The sequence below is a fragment of the Rhinatrema bivittatum genome, chromosome 8 (assembly GCF_901001135.1).
Source record: "Rhinatrema bivittatum chromosome 8, aRhiBiv1.1, whole genome shotgun sequence".
NCBI lineage: Eukaryota > Metazoa > Chordata > Amphibia > Gymnophiona > Rhinatrematidae > Rhinatrema > Rhinatrema bivittatum.
Window position 1 is genome coordinate 148,849,230 of NC_042622.1, and position 18,687 is coordinate 148,867,916.

The 18,687-nt window shown below is 42.4% G+C and overlaps 2 protein-coding genes across 13 annotated transcripts in view; both read left to right on the top strand.

The window, feature by feature from the left end:
- The window catches only part of CDC42EP2 (CDC42 effector protein 2), a 28,335-nt gene extending 26,156 nt beyond the window's left edge, over window positions 1-2,179 (top strand). For all 6 annotated transcript variants that reach the window (XM_029611858.1, XM_029611859.1, XM_029611860.1 and 3 more), the window contains one exon: window positions 236-2,179. In XM_029611858.1, the coding sequence (XP_029467718.1) occupies window positions 259-993 (735 nt within the window). In that variant the 5' untranslated portion in view covers window positions 236-258 and the 3' untranslated portion in view covers window positions 994-2,179. The remainder of the gene's footprint in view (window positions 1-235) is intronic.
- A 15,225-nt stretch (window positions 2,180-17,404) lies between these two features.
- DPF2 (double PHD fingers 2) overlaps window positions 17,405-18,687 on the top strand; it is a 161,689-nt gene continuing 160,406 nt past the window's right edge. For 6 of the 7 annotated variants that reach the window (XM_029614674.1, XM_029614675.1, XM_029614677.1 and 3 more), the window contains exon 1: window positions 17,405-17,536. In XM_029614674.1, the coding sequence (XP_029470534.1) occupies window positions 17,460-17,536 (77 nt within the window). In that variant the 5' untranslated portion in view covers window positions 17,405-17,459. Of the gene's footprint in view, window positions 17,537-17,611; window positions 18,294-18,687 lie in introns of those variants that run through there. The other variant, XM_029614680.1, reaches the window with a different exon arrangement.

The window sequence follows — 18,687 nt, forward strand, 5'->3', positions numbered from 1 at the left end:
AGCCATTTGTGTGTAAATTGCACTTGCATGTGAGTATCCTAGAGACAATTCAGTGACATATAATAGCAATTTTCAAAAGCCCACTTACAGGGGGAAAGTACATTTACATGTGTAAAACACAATTTTAAGTGTGCAAATGCTTTTTAAAATCAGGCCCTTAGTTGTCTTGGTATTTGGATTGGTTTAATTTTGACTTACACTGCAGTAAGATCCTGTCTTTATTTTCTGTACATAGGCTGACAGAATTTGAATGCTGACATGTCCTCCAAAGTGCCAATCTATTTGAAACGAGGCAGCAGAAAGGGCAAGAGAGAGAAATTAAGGGACATCCTGTCATCTGACATGATCAGCCCTCCCCTGGGTGACTTCAGGCACACCATTCACATCGGCAGTGGAGGTGAGAGTGACATGTTTGGAGACCTGTCCTTCTTGCAAGGGAAATTCCACCTGTTACCCAGAACACAGGGGAGTCTGGACTCTGAAAGAGGCAGTCAGTATGAGACACCATTTGAATTTTCAAGGACTGCCACTGTCTGCAGCCATGACCAAGCAGTAGCCGAGAAGCCATCTCCCTTGCTGAAGAATGCCATTTCGTTGCCTGTCATTGGTGGGCCTCAGGCCCTTATGTTACCTGCCACCCAAGCACCGCCAAAACCTCCCCGGCTTCACCTGGATGACAAAGTCCCATTGCCGCTGCCCATCCAGCCAGAAGAGGACATGAGAGGGCACCAAAAGGTGGGTGAAACAGCTTTATCCACCATCCTTAAGACTGCCGGGCAAGAAGCCCAAAGCTTCAAGGTGGATGAGCAACTGTCATCTGGCTCCCAGAATGGCTTTCCCACTGAGGAAAACCTTAATGAGCCCTTCCTGTCCCATGCTGGCTCTCTGCTCTCCCTACATGTGGATCTGGGGCCATCTATTTTGGATGACGTTCTTTGGATTATGGATAAATGTGAAGATAACGCCAGCAGACAAGATAAACTAGTTACGTAGGACTTAAGAACTCAAGGCCTGCAAGAAATTTAAAACCTACGTCTTTTTAGATTGACAATGAGAGCTCAACAGGCAAAGCTTAACTGGAGAGCTCTGAAGGTGACTGAATCTCTGAGTGCCTTCAGCTACCTTCAGAATGATGGTAAAGCAGCTGTGCACATTGGCTGGAAACATTTCCACCTAGCCTAAAACCTGAGAATAGATGTCAGGTGAAAGCGTGGCCACGGACACTGGGGATATTTGAAATTGTTAGCAAGGATGAGTATGGATGGGAGGCCTCCAGGGAGCACTGGGGTGGTACTGGTGCCTCAGTAGAGAGGATGCTTTGCCCTCTGAGCCAGTACAGACAGTGTTTCACCGTGGTGGTAAAGGGCACTCAACTCCTGATCTTGCCATGTTTCAGAACTGACAGACTGCTGTGTGAAATAGATTCTGATACTGTTTACACAAGCGTAAATGCATTCATCCTACTGTCAAGGCTGAATTCCAGCCTAAGATGCAGAGTCCAGCACTTAATGAAATTTCCTTTCAGAGAGAACTAAATTAGCTTTTAGAAGAATCTCTGCCCTAGTCCATTGTACCTGTCCCTTGTAGCTGTGTGCTTTGGGTAAAAGCAATATGCAAATGAAACAATACTAATTAATCAATGCTACAAACTTTTCAGGAAGCAAATAGTCTGCCATGAAAATGTTGTTAAAAACTTAGAACTAGAGTATATTTTTTCTCTAAACTTATTTCTGAGGTTGAACAGTTTGTAAATCTACCCCTTGGGGATACTGGGTAGCACTGTACTCACTAAACTGACTAAATGTTAAGTTAACTGGGAGGGGTGGAGTAGAGGGAGTCCCACCCGGCTTAGATAAATTTGCTTTAACCAGAAAGGACATCTGTGTTTTGAACCTGATGGTTGTTTAAAGACCTGTAGAAAGAAAATTAAGCTAAACTGAGGACTGTTTGTAATGGACTTTGTTTACATTTTATAGGAATAGAACATTGAAAATCTTTTTGCCAACTTTATACATAAACACAATGTCATTACAGCTTGGATTTCTCCCAGCCATTTTGACAGTCCTGTTTTCATAATTTCTAACTGGACTTGGAATTTGATAAGCCAGCTGGAATCTTGGAAGTTAAGCTGCTTGTATTTATGACAGAAATCTAAGGAATTAAATGCTGTGAAAACTTCTGCAGGCCTTTTGGCTTTTCTAAAACATTTAACTTGTATTTTGCCGTTGGAAAGAAACTTTCTATAATGAACACTTTTTTAGTTCACTCGTGCAGCCGCATGATTTAATGCTAAAAACTAAATTTATTATTGATAAAAGACACAATTTTATTTCTGCTTCTCTTATACCAGTGAAAAATCTGTACTTTAGTTTACACCAGGGCATCCTAAAACAGTCCTGGGGATCCCACAGCCAGTCGGGTTTTCAGGATATCCACAATGACTATGCCTGAAAAATTTGCATATACTGAGTGTCTGTGGCTTGCACATTTATCTCATGCATAGTCATTGTGGATATGCTGAAAACCTGAGTGACTGTGAGGTCACAGGTTTGGGAAGCCCTGGTTTACACAGATCATGATGAAGGAAGAGACTAACCTAGTGTTCCTTCTGGGGGAAAGTCACTGTGTAGAAACAATTCACTTCACGATACGCTTCTCTGCTCAGTAACTTCCAGCTCGGATCTGCCTCAGCTCCATGGGGACAAGTCACTTTGTCGGTCTATTACTTCAGGACAGCGCTGGATGAGGAAACTCAGAATGTGCTCTGGTATTAGTCTTCCTCTAGTGGTGATCTCTTTAGGTGCCCTCGTGTATAGTTGTGTTATGCCTCCTAGCTTGGGTCTGTGCCTCAGTTCAAACTGTGTTCATAGATGTGGCAGGGAAGGAGTGAGAGCTGCCTGGATTTGACAGCAGAACCCTCTGGACAGAGTTGAAGGTTTGTACAGGGTGGCAAAATGCATGCCACTGTTTTGGCAATTATAGCACATCCTGAGCTTCCTAGTCTAGTTTTTATTGTGCAGTTTCTGTACCTGATCTTGTCACAGACAGCTCCTGTGGTATGTCAGTGTATAAAGATATCAGCAAAAGACATTCCACACTTTGCATTTTAATTTCCCTCTACAGGAAGCATACAAAAATAATCTTTTTCATTGTAAACCAAGCAGCCATGAGATGGGAGTGGCACAACTAACCTAAATGCCAGAGTGTACATCTACGAATGTAAACCATGCACAGCATATGGTGCAGGAAGTGCCATTGCTTGTTAATAGGTCAGGTTAATTTAGAGGTAAAAAATTACCTTTGTAAAGATCAAGTGTTGAAAATGATTACTAAAGTAAATCTGTTTTTTATATAATCAGAGTATGGCTCTGGATAATATTGGGAAAAGTACATCAGCCAGGCTTCATGTCATTGTACAGGTCTGGCTCTCTTATTTATATATGCATGCAATTCTCCTCAGGTCAGAGTAGCTAATGACATCTACAAAAAATTTAGCATAATTAGTACTTCTGTGCAATTTGTATGGGTATATTACAAATCAGATTAGCAACAAGGGACAGTTAACAATTAAGGCACCAATCTCCACATATAATGAATATCAAGGGGTGTCAGCAAGCTGGGGAAAAAGTCTTAGACAACACTTTGGTCTTCTGAAGACACCCTGAACTTTCATTCACATTGCTCCAACTTTGGGGAAAGTGTCAACAAGTAACCAAATTGAAAATAGGTTTGTTTGGGTTTTTTTTTTTACTTGCATCCTGGGAACAAAGTAAATGAAGACTCAGCTGAATTCGAGAGCTGTCATTCTTGCTTGTCTGAGGCAGTTATGATGTTCAATCACTCTGTTACAAACTGTGTGAATAGTTTTTCCCACAGAATTTTTCACAAAGACATTTTAATAATGTAAATTGCATGAGACATCTGCCAAGTTCTGTAACACAACTTGATCAAAAATTGTGCACATACAACTCCCACAGGGTTGATGTTCAGGAGTATCGGGTTGAAATGGAGGAAGTTGTTCTTTAGACTGCCTCTAAACATGTTCCAACATGTGGGCACCCTCTCAAATTCAGTGAGGTCGAGAAGGATCCAAAAAGGAGTATTCCATTCAGCAAAGTATTTATTTACTTTGTTCACTGACACACAATCTTTTATTTATTTATTTATTTACTTGCATTAGAAAATGTAAAAAAAAATAAGTTCCATTTTCTGCTATACCAATCCAGTCCAGCAGGTGGAAGCAGAGCACACTGATTTTTTTCTAGTGCCACCACACCATGCATAAGTGGTGCAGCCCAGGAAGAATCCAGTATTTTCTGCCTCTAGCAGATGGTAGGGCAAACTGGTGGTGCAACAGTATATATATATTTTTTTTTTCTTGTATAGCAAACTGATCTTAAAGTTAGCTGGATAAGTTTATCTGGCTAACTTTACAACAGATTAGTGGCACAACTAGAATTAGCGGTATAAGTTAACCAGCTCTGAATATCAGAGTTGGTCGATTAATTTATGCAGCTAATTCTGCCTACTGCCTGCCCCCGGAACACCCCCACCACGATAATTTAATGTATTCACTTCTTCACTGTCTGCTGATTGGTCCCTCCACTGTCCGTTAGCAGTGAAAGGACCAATTCTCATTCAGAAGGCTGTCCTTTCTTAATTCTGAAAGGGGAATTGGGCCTTTCAGTGACCTGTGACAGTGGAGAGACAAATCTGTTGCCACTGAGAAAGCAGCCCTGCTGGAGGAGGATAGGTCTTCTGGGGCAGAGGTTCCCAGATGAGGGTTTTGGGGTATGGAGGAGGGATTTGGAGGGCATGGGAGTTTGAGAAGGCCCAATATAACTTTTTAAGGAGAGGAAAAGTAAGCTGTAAGGAGGACTGACCTGGACCCAGCCCTGCCAAACTGACTGCATTTTAAGGTGGTGGGGGGGTGGTGGTTGCTGTGAGGTCTGTCCCTGACCTGCTGAGTCAGACTTCATTTTTATGTGAGAGAGGGGATTGGCAAGCTGGAGAGGAAAAGACTTGGCAGGCTGGCCCAGCCAGATCGGTTCCACGGGGGTGATCGGGTAACTTGTTTGTGTGTGGTGGTTTGTTTTTTTCTTTTTTTTTTTACTCCTGGTCTATTTGCATGACATTTTCCTGCATCCCATGAGGACAGCTTTTTTTTTGGTATCACCTGCATTAATTGAAACCCACACTAACATGTAACTCTAATTTTAGCACAGATTTTATTATATCAGCCCCAGAGACACAGATCAGTGGGTCTCATGAATGGGGTGTGCTATCTCAGGAGCATGGTCAGGAAGGCTAGAGAGGCCAAAAAAGGGGGAGGTGTAGCTCTATCTGTCAAAATCAATATTTTAGTAACGAAAAGGCAGGGGCCCCAGGGAAAGGAGGAAGAGCTGTAGGTTGTCCTTTTTTTTTTTTTTTTTTTAAACATAGAAACATAGAAATGACGGCAGCAGAAGACCAAACGGCCCATCCAGTCTGCCCAGCAAGCTTCACACTTTTTTTTTTCTCATACTTATCTGTTTCTCTTGGCTCTTAGTAACCTTTTGGTTCTATTTCCCTTCCACCCCCACCATTAATGTAGAGAGCAGTGTTGGAACTGCATCTAAGTGAAATATCTAGCTTAATTAGGGGTAGTAACCGCCGCAATAAGCAAGCTACACCCATGCTTATTTGTTTACCCAGACTATGTAATTCAGTCCTTTTGGTTGTTGTCTGTATATAGATCCACTTTTCTTTATTCCCCCTGCCGTTGAAGCAGAGAGTTATGCTGGATATGCATTGAAAGTGAAGTATCAGGCTTATTTGGTTTGGAGTAGTAACCGCCATAATAAGCAAGCTACTCCCCGCTGTTTTGTGAATGCAAATCCTTTTTTCCACATTTCCTCTTGCCATTGAAGCTTAGAGCAATGTTGGAGTCACATTAACCATGTGCATAGAAACAAAGATGGCACTTCCATTGGTGTGGCCTATAGGCCTCTGAATCAAACAGAAGAACCGGACAGCGATCTGCCTGAAGACATCCAAAACAGGAAAAGAAAAGTATTGCTAATTGGAGATTTAAATATACTAGATGTGGTTTGAAATATCTCTGCTGCATGATCTGTAAGAAGTGAGATTGTGGATACAGTGTAGACAAATGGTGATGGAATCCATGATGCGATGAGTAATACTGGACTTGGTCCTCGCAATTTCTCGTATTTCTAATGTCCGTGTAGGTGACCACCTGAGCATTAGTTATCAGATGACATGGTTTGATATAGCAGCTGAGAAGGGGAGAACTCGCATGAAGATCAAAGCTCTGGATTTCAAAAACAGACTTTGTTAAAATGGGGAAGTATCTTGAGGAGGAGCTAAAAGCCTGGAATAAATGGGTAAAGTGGAACAACAGTGAGCCTAATTAAAAGGAGCTATAATAAAAGCAAAAACATTTTTATGTAAGAAAAGTAAATAAAGGTAATAAGCAAACCACTATGGTTATTGAAAGAGGTGGCTGAAAAAAGTAAAAAAAAATCAATATTCAAAAGTACAAAAGATCTGAAAAAGAACACTGCAGCTGAAAGAGAAAAAGACTAGAAAAGAAATCAGGAAGCTCATGCGGAAGAAAGGATTGTCAGAGAGGTAAAGTGAGAGGGGAATGATTTTCAGATATATGCGATAAAGGAGGAAGGCCAGAGGTAGTATTCTAAGATTGAAAGAAGAGGAGGGTCAGTGTGTAGAGAAAGATAAGAAAAAAAAAAGCAGACTACTAAACAAATCCTTCAGTTTGGCATTCATTAAAGAGGACCTTTGAGGAGGATTTTTTGCTGATTGGCAAGAGTATGGATGGGAGTGGGGTAGAAATATCCCCATTTATAGAGGAGAGTGTTTGGGTGGAACTAGCAAAACTGAAAATGAACAAGGCCATGGACCCTGATGTGCGCTGCATCCCAGGATATTAAGAGGTGCTCAGAGATGCTGGTGGGTCTGCTGAAAGACTTGTTTAATAGATCCTTGCAAATGGGAATGGTGCTAAAACGTTGGAGAAGGGCAGCTGTTTTATTTATATTCTGCTTTCTGGCACTTCAAATCAGATTACGGTCAGGTACTGTGGCCCTGCTTCTCAAAAATGGTAGAAGAGAAGAAGCTGGAAACCCCAGGCCCATTAGCCTTATCTCAGTGGTGGTAAAATCGATAGGTCATGATCCTTTCCTTGAGTATAGTCTCTATCTACAATCCAGTGGCATGCATTACACATTGGTTGACTGACAGCAAGGGGTGGTTAATGGAACCTACTCTGAAGGGAGAGGAGAGATAAATAGAGTGCCTCAAGGATCAGTGCTGGGGCTGTTCTATTCAATATATTTGTGAGCAACACGGGGGAAGGTTTAGAATGAAAAGTTTTGTCTTGTCTTTTTGTGGATGACACTAAGATCTGCAACAGAGTGAACACACCTGAAGGAGGAGAAAATGAGAAGTGATTATAAGAAAGCTCAAAGGAGTGGATGAAGATTTGGCAGTTGGGATACAATGCCAGGAAGTGGAGAGTCATGTATGTGCAGTGCCGAAATCCAAAGGAACTGTATATGGTGAGGAAGTGAAAGACTGATGTGCATGGAATGAGAGAGAGATCTGAGTGATGTGGCACACAATAAGATGGTAGTGAAGCAATGTGGCATAGTGGTGCCTAAGAACAGAGCAATGCTAGGCTGCATCGAGACAGGCATTACTGACAGAATAAAGGAGGCAATGGTGCCTCTGTATAGGTCTTTAGTAAGGCCTTACCAAAAGTATTGGGTCTAGTGCTGGAGATTATATCTTGAAAAGGATAGGGACAAGCTGAAAACTGTCCAATGAAAGGCAACCAAAACTGGGGTGGGGTCTGCACTGAAGGCCCTACATCGGTATACCTTGGATCTAAGGGCCATATAAGATAGATGTTTAAATTCCTGAAAGGTATTAATAATGCACCCAAATCAAACTTTTCTGATAAAAAGAAAGCTGGAGACCTAGTGGAAGTCATGACATGAAATTCCAAGGAATTAGGTCAGGCAATACTTTTGCATGAAAAGTGTGGTGGATGCATGGAATGCCCTCCCCCAAAAAGCAATGAAGACCAGAACTGTAATGGCATTCCAAAGGGTATGGGATAATCGCAGGCTTTTTTTTTTTACCATAAGATTTTTATTGAACAAATCTCCAAACTCAAACTCCGCTGCAGGGGGATACATAAGAGTACACGGTGATGCTCAAATATACATTAGACATATCAAGGCTCCCCAGTAACCCCTCCCCTTCCAAGTCTTCTAATTTAATAATCTTTCCCAATAAACATTGTGTCTCATTTAAGACTGGTACACTCTCCATTAACACTTTTAATAAGCAGGTCAAACACCTCCCCTTGCCAAATCTCAGTGAAAATTACATATATTATACTGTATCCTCCAAGAGTACATTGCAAAAGGCAAAGCGTTGAGTATCGAGGGGTAGAGATTGTATAAATGGTTTCCAGACAGCCCAAAAAAAAAACCCCTTCCCCTTATTAGCTGGTTTGGTCTTAACAGACTGATTCCAAGCACTTCACGGTAACCAATTTTATATGCCAAGTAATCATCTTTGGCGCAATCTCTCCCACCCATTGCTTCCCCACCAAGCGGCTTTTATACCCCAACAATTCTCCGGCTTTGCCTGAGTGTATGGAGGCCAATCTTTTCCCCAAAACACATACCTCAGCAGAGCTTTTCGGCGTGCCTGATCACCATTGCTCATCACAGAAAACATTGCCTCCCAGAAGGTTTGAATCACAGGGCACTCCCACAAAGAGTGACTCAAGGTTGCATCCAGATGGCCACACTTAGGACAATTGCTACGTATTATTCCTCATACCCCGAAATGCCCGGTATGGGGACTAATCCAGCCGATTTAAAATTTTGAATTGCAATTCTCTGTGCATCACCCCTTCTGAAGATACATACATTTCCCAGATATACACAAACATATCGGCTTCATCATCACAGAGGCTCTTTAATGCCTAAAACAGGGGTGGGAAAACATTTTAAGCCTCGCCTGCCCCCCCCCCCCCCCCACCCACCAAAGTTGGGTTACATCGTGTATATATTTGTGTTGTATGTCAAAGTTTCTCACCAACCAATCAGCTGTTGAGCCGTTTGCCAAATAGCGGGCAATCATGCTGTAATCCAGAAGCTCAAAATTTCAGAGAAGCAGAAACCACACCACATCCAGATGGGCATCTCACAGTAATAGCAGCACAAACTCCTTCTACACCCAGATACACTGTAAAAATGTATTCTGCAACCTTATCATAACATAAAAGTAATAACACCGAGAGTGCAAAAAAGAACCCTACCTGTGAAAAAGCAGCACTGTAACTATCACACTGAGTCCCAGAATACCAATACATCATCTACTAGGAAACAAAACAAACCCAATTGCTATAGATCCCCTCACAAACACTGCATGCTAGCAGAATCTCTCATCATGGTCACATGCACAGAGCAGAGACAGAGCCTCACCAAATATAGACTAAAGGATCACAAATTAGGACCAGCAATATGCAGAGAAAAACTGAACTGGAAACCCCAAGAAGCCAGACTCTGCCTACAGTGTAACAAAAACAGAACCACCATTCGTCATAAACCAAAAAAGCAAGAAACATAAAGCATCAATTAGAATAGTAGAATCATACCAATAAAAGAATAAATATTTCAAAACTACTGACAAATAGAACAATATCTATTAGTCATATACACTTTTTTAAATTTCAAAAGCACCAATAAAATATTTCAAAACAGCACACATATCAACACCCAATAATTAAAACTAATGAGGATAAAAAGCCCCTGCTGTCCACCCCTGGGGGGTGCACCGCGCCACGCTGCCTTCCCCCGTTCCCTCCCCCCCTACCTTTTTATTTTTTTTCTTGTCGTAAAACTTACTTCAGCCGGCCAGCTGCCAGCGTGCGATCCCCGGCACAGCTGCCATGCAGAGGCCTCTGGCCCCGTCCCTGCCCTGGACCGCCCCTTTTTGCAAGCCCTAGGACTTACATGCGTCCCAGGGCTTTACGCACATCGCCGATCCTTTAGAAAATAGGCCTGGCACATGTAACCCTTTGAAAATCTGGCCTTAAATGCCCAACTGAGCCTGACCTGGAGGAATTCCAAGGACCCCTGGACAGCAGTTGAAGCTGGCGACAATTTGTGATGACTAATTATAGGGTCAAGAGCAGAAGGCAAAGGTCAGAATCACAGGCTAGAATGTCGATTACAGGGGCATCTGTAAACACAGCCTAAGATATAATGATTGCCCTGAGCAGCAAGATTTTAAGAGAACAAAGGACTATCTAAAGAGTGATGGTAAATGGGCCCCAACTTGGAGAACTGGTCAGGATAATTTAGAGATAGGTTGTCATGTCAACAGCATGATAAATTATGTAAATGATACTCGAGGTGGTCAAGCAACTTAAGAATTTCTGACCTAGTACTGTATTGTATTTTAACTATAAAAGAAGGATCAGTATAGAGGTGGATGACCTATTAGAGGCGATCCAAATATTTTACAAAGCTATGCCACTGCTAAGGGTTGTGAACCATTTTTACGTATTGTACACAGAGTCATGATCTCACCCCTGCGAGCGTATCAGATGCGTACAGCCTCCAGCCCTGCATGTCCAAAGTGTGCTGAATCACCAGCAGCATTCGCACACGGACTTTGGACTTGTCCTCAAATACAGGAATTTTGGACTAAAGTGAGTTATCATATGACCTGGAGGGTGGGGGGGACTAGAACCCATTACTGCCGCCATGGCTGTTATGGGAGTGGGAGAGGCAGGCGAGGACTGGAGAGCGGAATGGTCTGCTGGTCTTTAAAGCAGTGGGTCAAGCGAGAAAATGTATACTAACCCATTGGATTCAACAAACTACACTGACAACAGACTTCTGGTACTCCGAGATGTTCATATTGCTACAACTGCATTATCGTACATGGCTGTTATCATCACCTCGAAGGACAGGGGCCTTCATGAAAATTTGGGGATCTTTTATACAACAGTTATCCAAAGACAGGCAAGGTCAGTTCCAAGACCTCTCTGAACAATAACACCCTCATCAGCCCACATGAGTTCCTTGAGATGTGACTTTATTGTGTATTTCCATTCTGACAATCTTGCATGTGTAATCAGTGGCCTCTTGACTTCAGTATTCAGATAGTTGGGGAGGGAAGGTGGAGCCAAGGGGGGGTAAGAGTGGGGGATGGGGGTGGGGAATGTAGCTCAATGACCTGAGATGACAATTGTATACAGCTGTGTCTTGATTTTATGATTGTTTTTGTTAAACTTAATAAAAAGAATGATTAAAAAAAAAAAAAGGATCAGTTCAAGTATACAGATGAGAGATTGGTTGGTCAGGTTGTCAGAGAACTGGCAGCCAGCAGCTCCCAAGAATCCTTATATTGCTCAATAAAAAATTATATTTTCTACAAAATCTAAGTATAGTGTTCTTGTACCCATGGAGAAGCGCCATAAGCGTGTTTGGCGCATAACATTTCTCGCTCACACACTCGCATGTTCATTCTCTCTCACACATACATAATGCTTTCATACATACCCACAGATTCTCATACACAGGCTCTAAGTGTCTCTGCCCCCCCTCCCCCCATGCACACAAAAGTTCTTACCTCCCCAGATTTCCCTCATACACACACAGGCTCTCATCCACAAAGACCACCAGGCAGGCACCCATTCATTCTCACATACAGACTGACCCCCAGGCAGGCACCCATTCTTCATCATACACACACAGGCAGGCACTCATTCTCTTTCACAACATACAAACATACACATAGACACCACCCCAGACAGGCATTCATTCTCTCTCACACAGACACACAGAACCCTAGGCAGGCACTCATTCTCCCTTACACACAGACTCCCAGGCAGGCACTCATTCTCTCTCACACACAGTCCTCCAGGCAGGCACCCATTCTCACATACACACAAACTCCCATTCATATACATACACATACTGAAGGCAGGCCTCCTCTCTTTGTTTTGCTGGCAGCTTTGGAGCCTCTCATTTCTGCTGCAGCTGCCACCGCTGTTGCATAGCTGTTGGGGAGGAGCCGATCGCTCATTGCTGTTAGTACACTCCTGGGTTAAACGATGGAAAAATGACATTACTACCCTAAAAAATGTAACAAATTAAAATAAAATAAACTTGCGGGGTAGACTCACTCTTTTTCTGCAATCATCTCCTATCTTCTTGAGATATATATATATATATATATATATATGTGTGTGTGTGTGTATGTGCATATATAAGGCTTGTGTTGTCAGTCAGTCTTTATCCAAAATAAGTACAAGAGAATATATTATTTAAAAAAAAAACCAATTGTAAACATCTGGATAACTATCTGATACAAGTGTCATGGCATTTATAAACAAATAAAAAGTTAGTCTGTATTTGGCTACGAAGTGATGCCTGGAACAGTGAATGGTGCAAAGACAATCTGCTCCATCTGGAAAGCCGGCTCCCAGAGGCATACAGACACACAGGATCCCCCTCACACACACACAAACAAAGGCAGACAAAGGCTCACACATAAGCACACAAACGTTTGCACATATGTAAGCAGACTCGCACAGGCCTCCACACCCACAAGCGCAGGGGCACATTGTAGTGAGTGGAAGGATTGAGGTTATTGTCTTGTAGTCTGGTTCACATAAACACGCTAACAAAATAATGACACCTGACTACATCTTATGTGAAACTATGAAAAGCTATATTCTTTGTATACTATATGCACAAAACAGATGCTTATAAGAACACCTGTGATAATATAAACAAAACAGGATATATATATATATATATATGTGTGTGTGTGTGTATTTATATCTCCCCAATAAAGGTAAATATGTTTCCCCAACTAATAGGGAAATATATAAATATATATACAAGGGTAAGTCAGTAAGTAAGTCACAAACATACATGGGATTAATATTCATGAAATTTATTTAAATGCAAAAGATAAATTATTTACTGTGAAATATACAGAATATAGTCACAAACAGTTTTTCTGGAAAAACCAACTACTTTTCAGCGTAATCGCCGTGAACATTTATACATGTGTCCCAGCATTTGAAAAGTCTGTCAAAACCTTCTGCATAAAAGTATTTTGGCTGGCATCGTAACCGCGCTTCACCTCTTGTTCCACTTCTTCATCGCTGGTGAAATGTTTACCACCGAGATGGCTTTTCAGTTTGCCAAACAAGTGAAAATCGCTGGGTGCCAAATCCGGACTGTATAGTGGATGTTCAAGAACTTCCCAGTGCAGGTTCGCAATTGTCTGACGAGTCTCATTCGAAGTGTGTGGTCTGGCATTATCGTGAAGAATCAGCACTCCTCTTTTTTCCAGATCTGGGCATTTTCTACGAATAGCTCCTTTAAGCTTTAATAGAGTAGCACAGTAGGAAGCCGAATTAACAGATTCACCACGCTTCTGAAAACTGGTTAAGAGTATCCCATCTTGGTCCCAAAACACAGTCAACATCACCTTTCCTGCAGAAGGCACAAGCTTGAACTTTCACGGTGTCTGTGATAGTGGATGCTTCCACTTCATGGAATCGCGTTTTGCTTCTGGTTGATAGTGGTGCACCCACGACTCGTCACCAGTAACAATACGTGCCATCATTGATTCACCTTCGTTTGCATAACGGCAGAGATTTTCCAAACAGACACCCATCCGGTTGTTCTTATTGTCTTCGGTCAGCTGTTTGGGAACCCATCTTGCACAGACTTTGCGAAAGTTCAATGCATCGTGCACTAAGGAATATGCTAATCCGTGAGAACACCCAATTTCTTTGGCAACTTCGTCAATTGTTACCCTCCGGTTAGCGCGAACCATCTCTTCAACCTGCTTCACAGTTGCCTCTGTCGCAATCTCTACAGGTCGACCAGGTCTGGTTTCGTCGTTCATGTTGGCACGTCTTTGTGCAAATTTATCGGTCCAGTTATAAATTGCTTTACGCGAGAGACATTTCTCTCCATATACTGGATACATTTCTTTATGAATGTCTTTTGCCACTAAGCCCTTAGCCCATAAAAATCGGACAACAGCACATTGTTCTTCGACCGTACAATCTGTCAACACGGCAGCCATTTTCCTTGTGTACCCAGCCCCTGCGCATGCACAGTTTAAATAACTATTTATGTACATAAGCACTTCTAAGGTGCTGCCATCTATGGAATATGACAACATTACAGATATGTTTTATTACCTTAGTAGAGAGATTTGTGACTTACTTACTGACTTACCCTCGTGTATATGTATGTGTGTGTATGTATATATATATATATATATATATATATATATATATATATATACACATATACATGCCTAGCAGAAACTACCACTTTCCTGGATGAGCGCCCCCATCTCTCCAGTCAATGGTTATAAGCATTATCACAAGAGTGGGCTTTTAGCGATATCAGGCACTCTGGGTCATTGCAGAAACTTTTCTTGCTAACCTCTCTCGGTTCAGCTCTCAGCAGAAGTCTGTCCATCCTCATGTGTGTCAGGATCTTATCCCTGTTTCTGGACATGTGCTGAACTGTTTTCATTATTTCCCTGCTCTCCTGAAGTTTTGCCAAAATAACTTATCATGAAAAAACTACTGTGTGTATTCTCTGAAAATGGTGGAGTCTTTGTCTTTTCCACTTACTACTACTAACTGCCACTTTGTACATTATTCTCTCTCACATGTGGGACCACTTGTTCTGTACCTTCTCTACACCTAAACATATTGTGTTGGACATCCCAAAATAACAACCAAAATGAGCATAAATATCATTAATGTCATTGTTGTGTAAATAAAAGCAAATAATATAACTATTCTCTCAGACAGCAAGCAAAATACTACTATAGATAAGAATGGGTGTGCCCCAAAAGCTAAAAGTGTACATGTATCCATGAAGTCTATTTATTTTAGTTTGTTTAAATTTATAGACTGCCCATCTAAAATTCTAGGTTTACAATTTTACACTCACAATTGAAATGGCATAATACAATAAACTAATACAACAAGTATAAAACCAAGAAATAAAATCAATAAAATAGAACATTTCAAAATAACATAAATACAAATCTCCATATTTCTGCTATAAAACTAATGTGCAGGTTATACTGTCTGTACTTCTGTTTCTGTGACATTGAAGTGTTCAGGCTCAAGCTAGGAGTTAGGGAGGGCAAGTGGGGGCTGTGGGCTATGAAGAGCTGTGGAGGTAGGGTTGCCAACTGTCCGGATTTTCGCTGGACAGTACAGAAATTCAAAGAAGTGTTGAGGGTTAAAATGTCTGGCAACTGTCTGGATTTTAAACCTCCAGTCCAGCGCTGAACCTATCTTTCCACCAATCAGAAGCCTGCTTCTCCAAATTTAGCCAGGAGCTGTGGTTTAACTCCACAGCCAATGGTGGCACTACTACAACTGGGGATCCCCTCCTGCCTGTGCAAAACAATGAGGCCCAGTGGCGCCATCGGCAACTCCTCTCCCACCGGTGGTGAAGATGAAAAAGCTCAGCAGAGGCACTGGACCTTCCCCACCCTTCCCATTTGCAGCACACAGGAATCTCTCCTCCTACTCACGGCACATAAGAAAAGGCCCAACAAGACCACCAGAAGAGCACGCCCCCCCCCCCCCCCAATCCGTGGTGCAGATGAAAAAGACCCAGTGGGCTGCCAGAACCTCCTCACCTGCCTGCAGCACACAGGTATTAGCCCAGCAGGGCTACAGGAATCTTCACTCCCACCCGCAGCACATAAGACCAGTGCGACTGTCTGCACTCAGCATGCTGATCTATTTAAGTCAGTGGTTGGCAGGGTCCTTTGGCATGCTGAAACAGAAGCCTGCAATATGAATGTGTGTGAAATTGAGAGACAGTGCCTGTATGTGTATATGAGGAAGAGAGAACCAGTGAGTGTGAGAGAGCCTGTGTATGTGAGGGAGACAGAGAGCCTGTGTGAGTTAGAGGGAGGGAGGAAGAGAGATCCTGTGTGTATGTGGGAGAGAGGGAGAGCCAGTGAGTCAGAGAAGTCTGTGTGTGGAGGGAGAGAGTGCCAGTGAGTGTAAGAGCCTGTGTGTGTGTAGAAAATGCTAGTGTGCAAGTGAGTGAGAGCCTGTTTGCATGTGAGACGAACAGAGGATTTGAGAGAGCCCTGTGTGCGAGTAAAAGAAAGCCAGTGAATGAGGGAGAGCCAATGAGTGTGAGAGAGCCTGTGTGAGGAAAAGAGTGCGAGTGTGTGAGAGATTATTTGAGAGTGAATGTGAGAGAGGGTGAGAGCACCAGTGATGGTGAGAGACTGTGATGATGGCGAGACAGTGAGTATGAGAGAGCCTGTCTGTGTGTGTATAGGGAAGAGTGCCAATGAGCGTGAGAGAGTCTGTGTATGTGTGACAACCAGTGCATATAGGCGTGTGAGAGAGTGGGTGTGCATGAGTGAACGTTTGCGAGTATGTGTGTGAGAATGAATGAAGATATGAACATGTGTGTTATGGAGTGTGTATATAGGAGAGGGAGATCTTTCTTTCTTTCTTTCTTTATTTATTTAGATTTTTATATTCCGCTTTTCAGCACTTCAAAGCAGATTACATTCAGGTACTGTAGGTATTTCCCTAGCCACAGAGGGATTACAATCTAAGTTTAAAGACATTGAGCTTGTTTATTTATAAGACATTTGATATTAATTTTGTAATTTTGCAGTCCTGAAGAAATTGGTAAATGATTTGACATCCTGTGCTTTTTCTTCTTCTTCCTCTTTAAAGCCCACTGGAGGCTGGAGCCAAGGGATTACTGTTAGAGCAGATACCTGGTTTTGATAACACTTTCTGCAGTGGGTTTAGAGGATTGTTTTGATTTCTTATTTTTTTTTTGTTATATCAAAACAAGCAAAAAAAAAAATAAATAAAAAAATATATATATTATATGAAAATACAATCTAGAGGAGAAACTCTACCCTACCTCCCTCTCACCGAGGCAGGACAGAGTTCCCATTCCAAGTATTCGTAATAATAATGAATAAAAAAAACCCATAACCTCACCCACTCAAATATGTTTAATTAAAGCAACCAATACCCCATTGCCCCTGTTACTCCATAACGAGCTTTCCATCGGGCCACTGCCTCTCTGCAATGTAGGGGACATGTAGGAACTAAGTCCCTCCATCCAGACCTCTAGCTAACTTTTCAGCTTGCCTAGATGAGTCCTGGGAACACTGGACTGCCACCCCGAATTGCCCTTCAGTTTATCCTTCTTATTCTTCCCTCTCTGGAACTATCGTCTGAGCCCGCTTTGTTTCCTCTATTTAATTTCAGCCCTTCTTCTTCCCGTCCCGTTTCCTTGCTCGCGCAAGCGCACTGTAGCCTGTCAAGGCCAGGTAGCTTTGGCGCATGGGCAGAGATTGAAATGCGAGGTGGGCGTGCGCGTGCGCAGGCAGTGCTGGCTTGGAAGATGGCGGCGGCGGTGGAGAATGTAGTGAAGCTGTGAGTGTGGTCTCGGGGCGGAGTATAGCCGGAGGAATTAGGGTTCCCCTCTATATTTCTTGTCCCTTCTTCCTTTCTCTTGCTCACCTTCCTCCTCTTGTTTGTCTTCTGTTCCGCCCACCTCTTGGCTTCTTGCCTCTTTAGTTGTTTTTCTACTTCTCCAAGCCTTCTCGTCTCTTTTCGCCATTTTTCTTCTCTCCACTCTACTATCTCTTGCTCTTCTACCTTTCTTTCTCTTGCTCTCCTCTCTTCTGTTATCTTCTTTTACTTGATCTCTTCTCGTACCTCCCCTATCTACTCTCATCGCTTTACTCCCATCTTTTCTTACCATCCTTTTCCGTCCTCTTCTCTTCTGCCTTTGCTTCCTGCACTCCTCAACTTCCCTTTTCTTTTCTCCCTTTCTTTTTTTTCATGTCTCCTATCCCATCTTCCCCCTATTCCTTTCCCAATATTTCTCATCTCTCCTTGTTCCTCCCTTTCTTCCCTTGTGTGTCTACTCTCACCTCATCTCTTATTTCTTTACTCTTTGCCATTGTTTATGGAGTGTCTTATTTTGTGGGATAGAGGGATGCTAGTATTAGTGTCAACGTTTGAATGGGCTCCGGATCTTGCTCCTCTTTTTCCTTAATTGTAATTTCTCAGTTGGGTTCAGCTTATCAGAATTGTTATTGGGCATTATTTTTGTATCTTATATTTTTCTCCCTCTTGTAAGCTCCCCACCATAGAAAGCATGTCCAGATGACACTTGAGCTAACAGGTCAGGAGGAATCCAAGACTTACTCTGATTATTAGGGGGTCTCCACGGTACTGAATGCCATCTTCCCTCAGTTCCCAGATCAAGTGAATTGCTTATAGGGCTTACCCATACCCCTCTGGTGCTGTTGAATGAAAGTCTCCTGCACCTTAGTGCTATGGCCTGAACTATGAAATGTTTTCATTTTTACTATTTGTGTTCCTTTTGGCTGGCCAGGTCCTTCAAATCTATTCTCCTTTCCCTCTCATTGAAGGAAGAGACACTGAAATTCCTATAGAGTCGCCATGCATTACCCTAACTGAATCCCTTATCAACGTGCCTATTTCTTGGCAGTGGTATTTCATCTTTGGGACTTATTTGTGTCCTTGCCTTGTGTTGTACTAGCTGGTATGCTTTT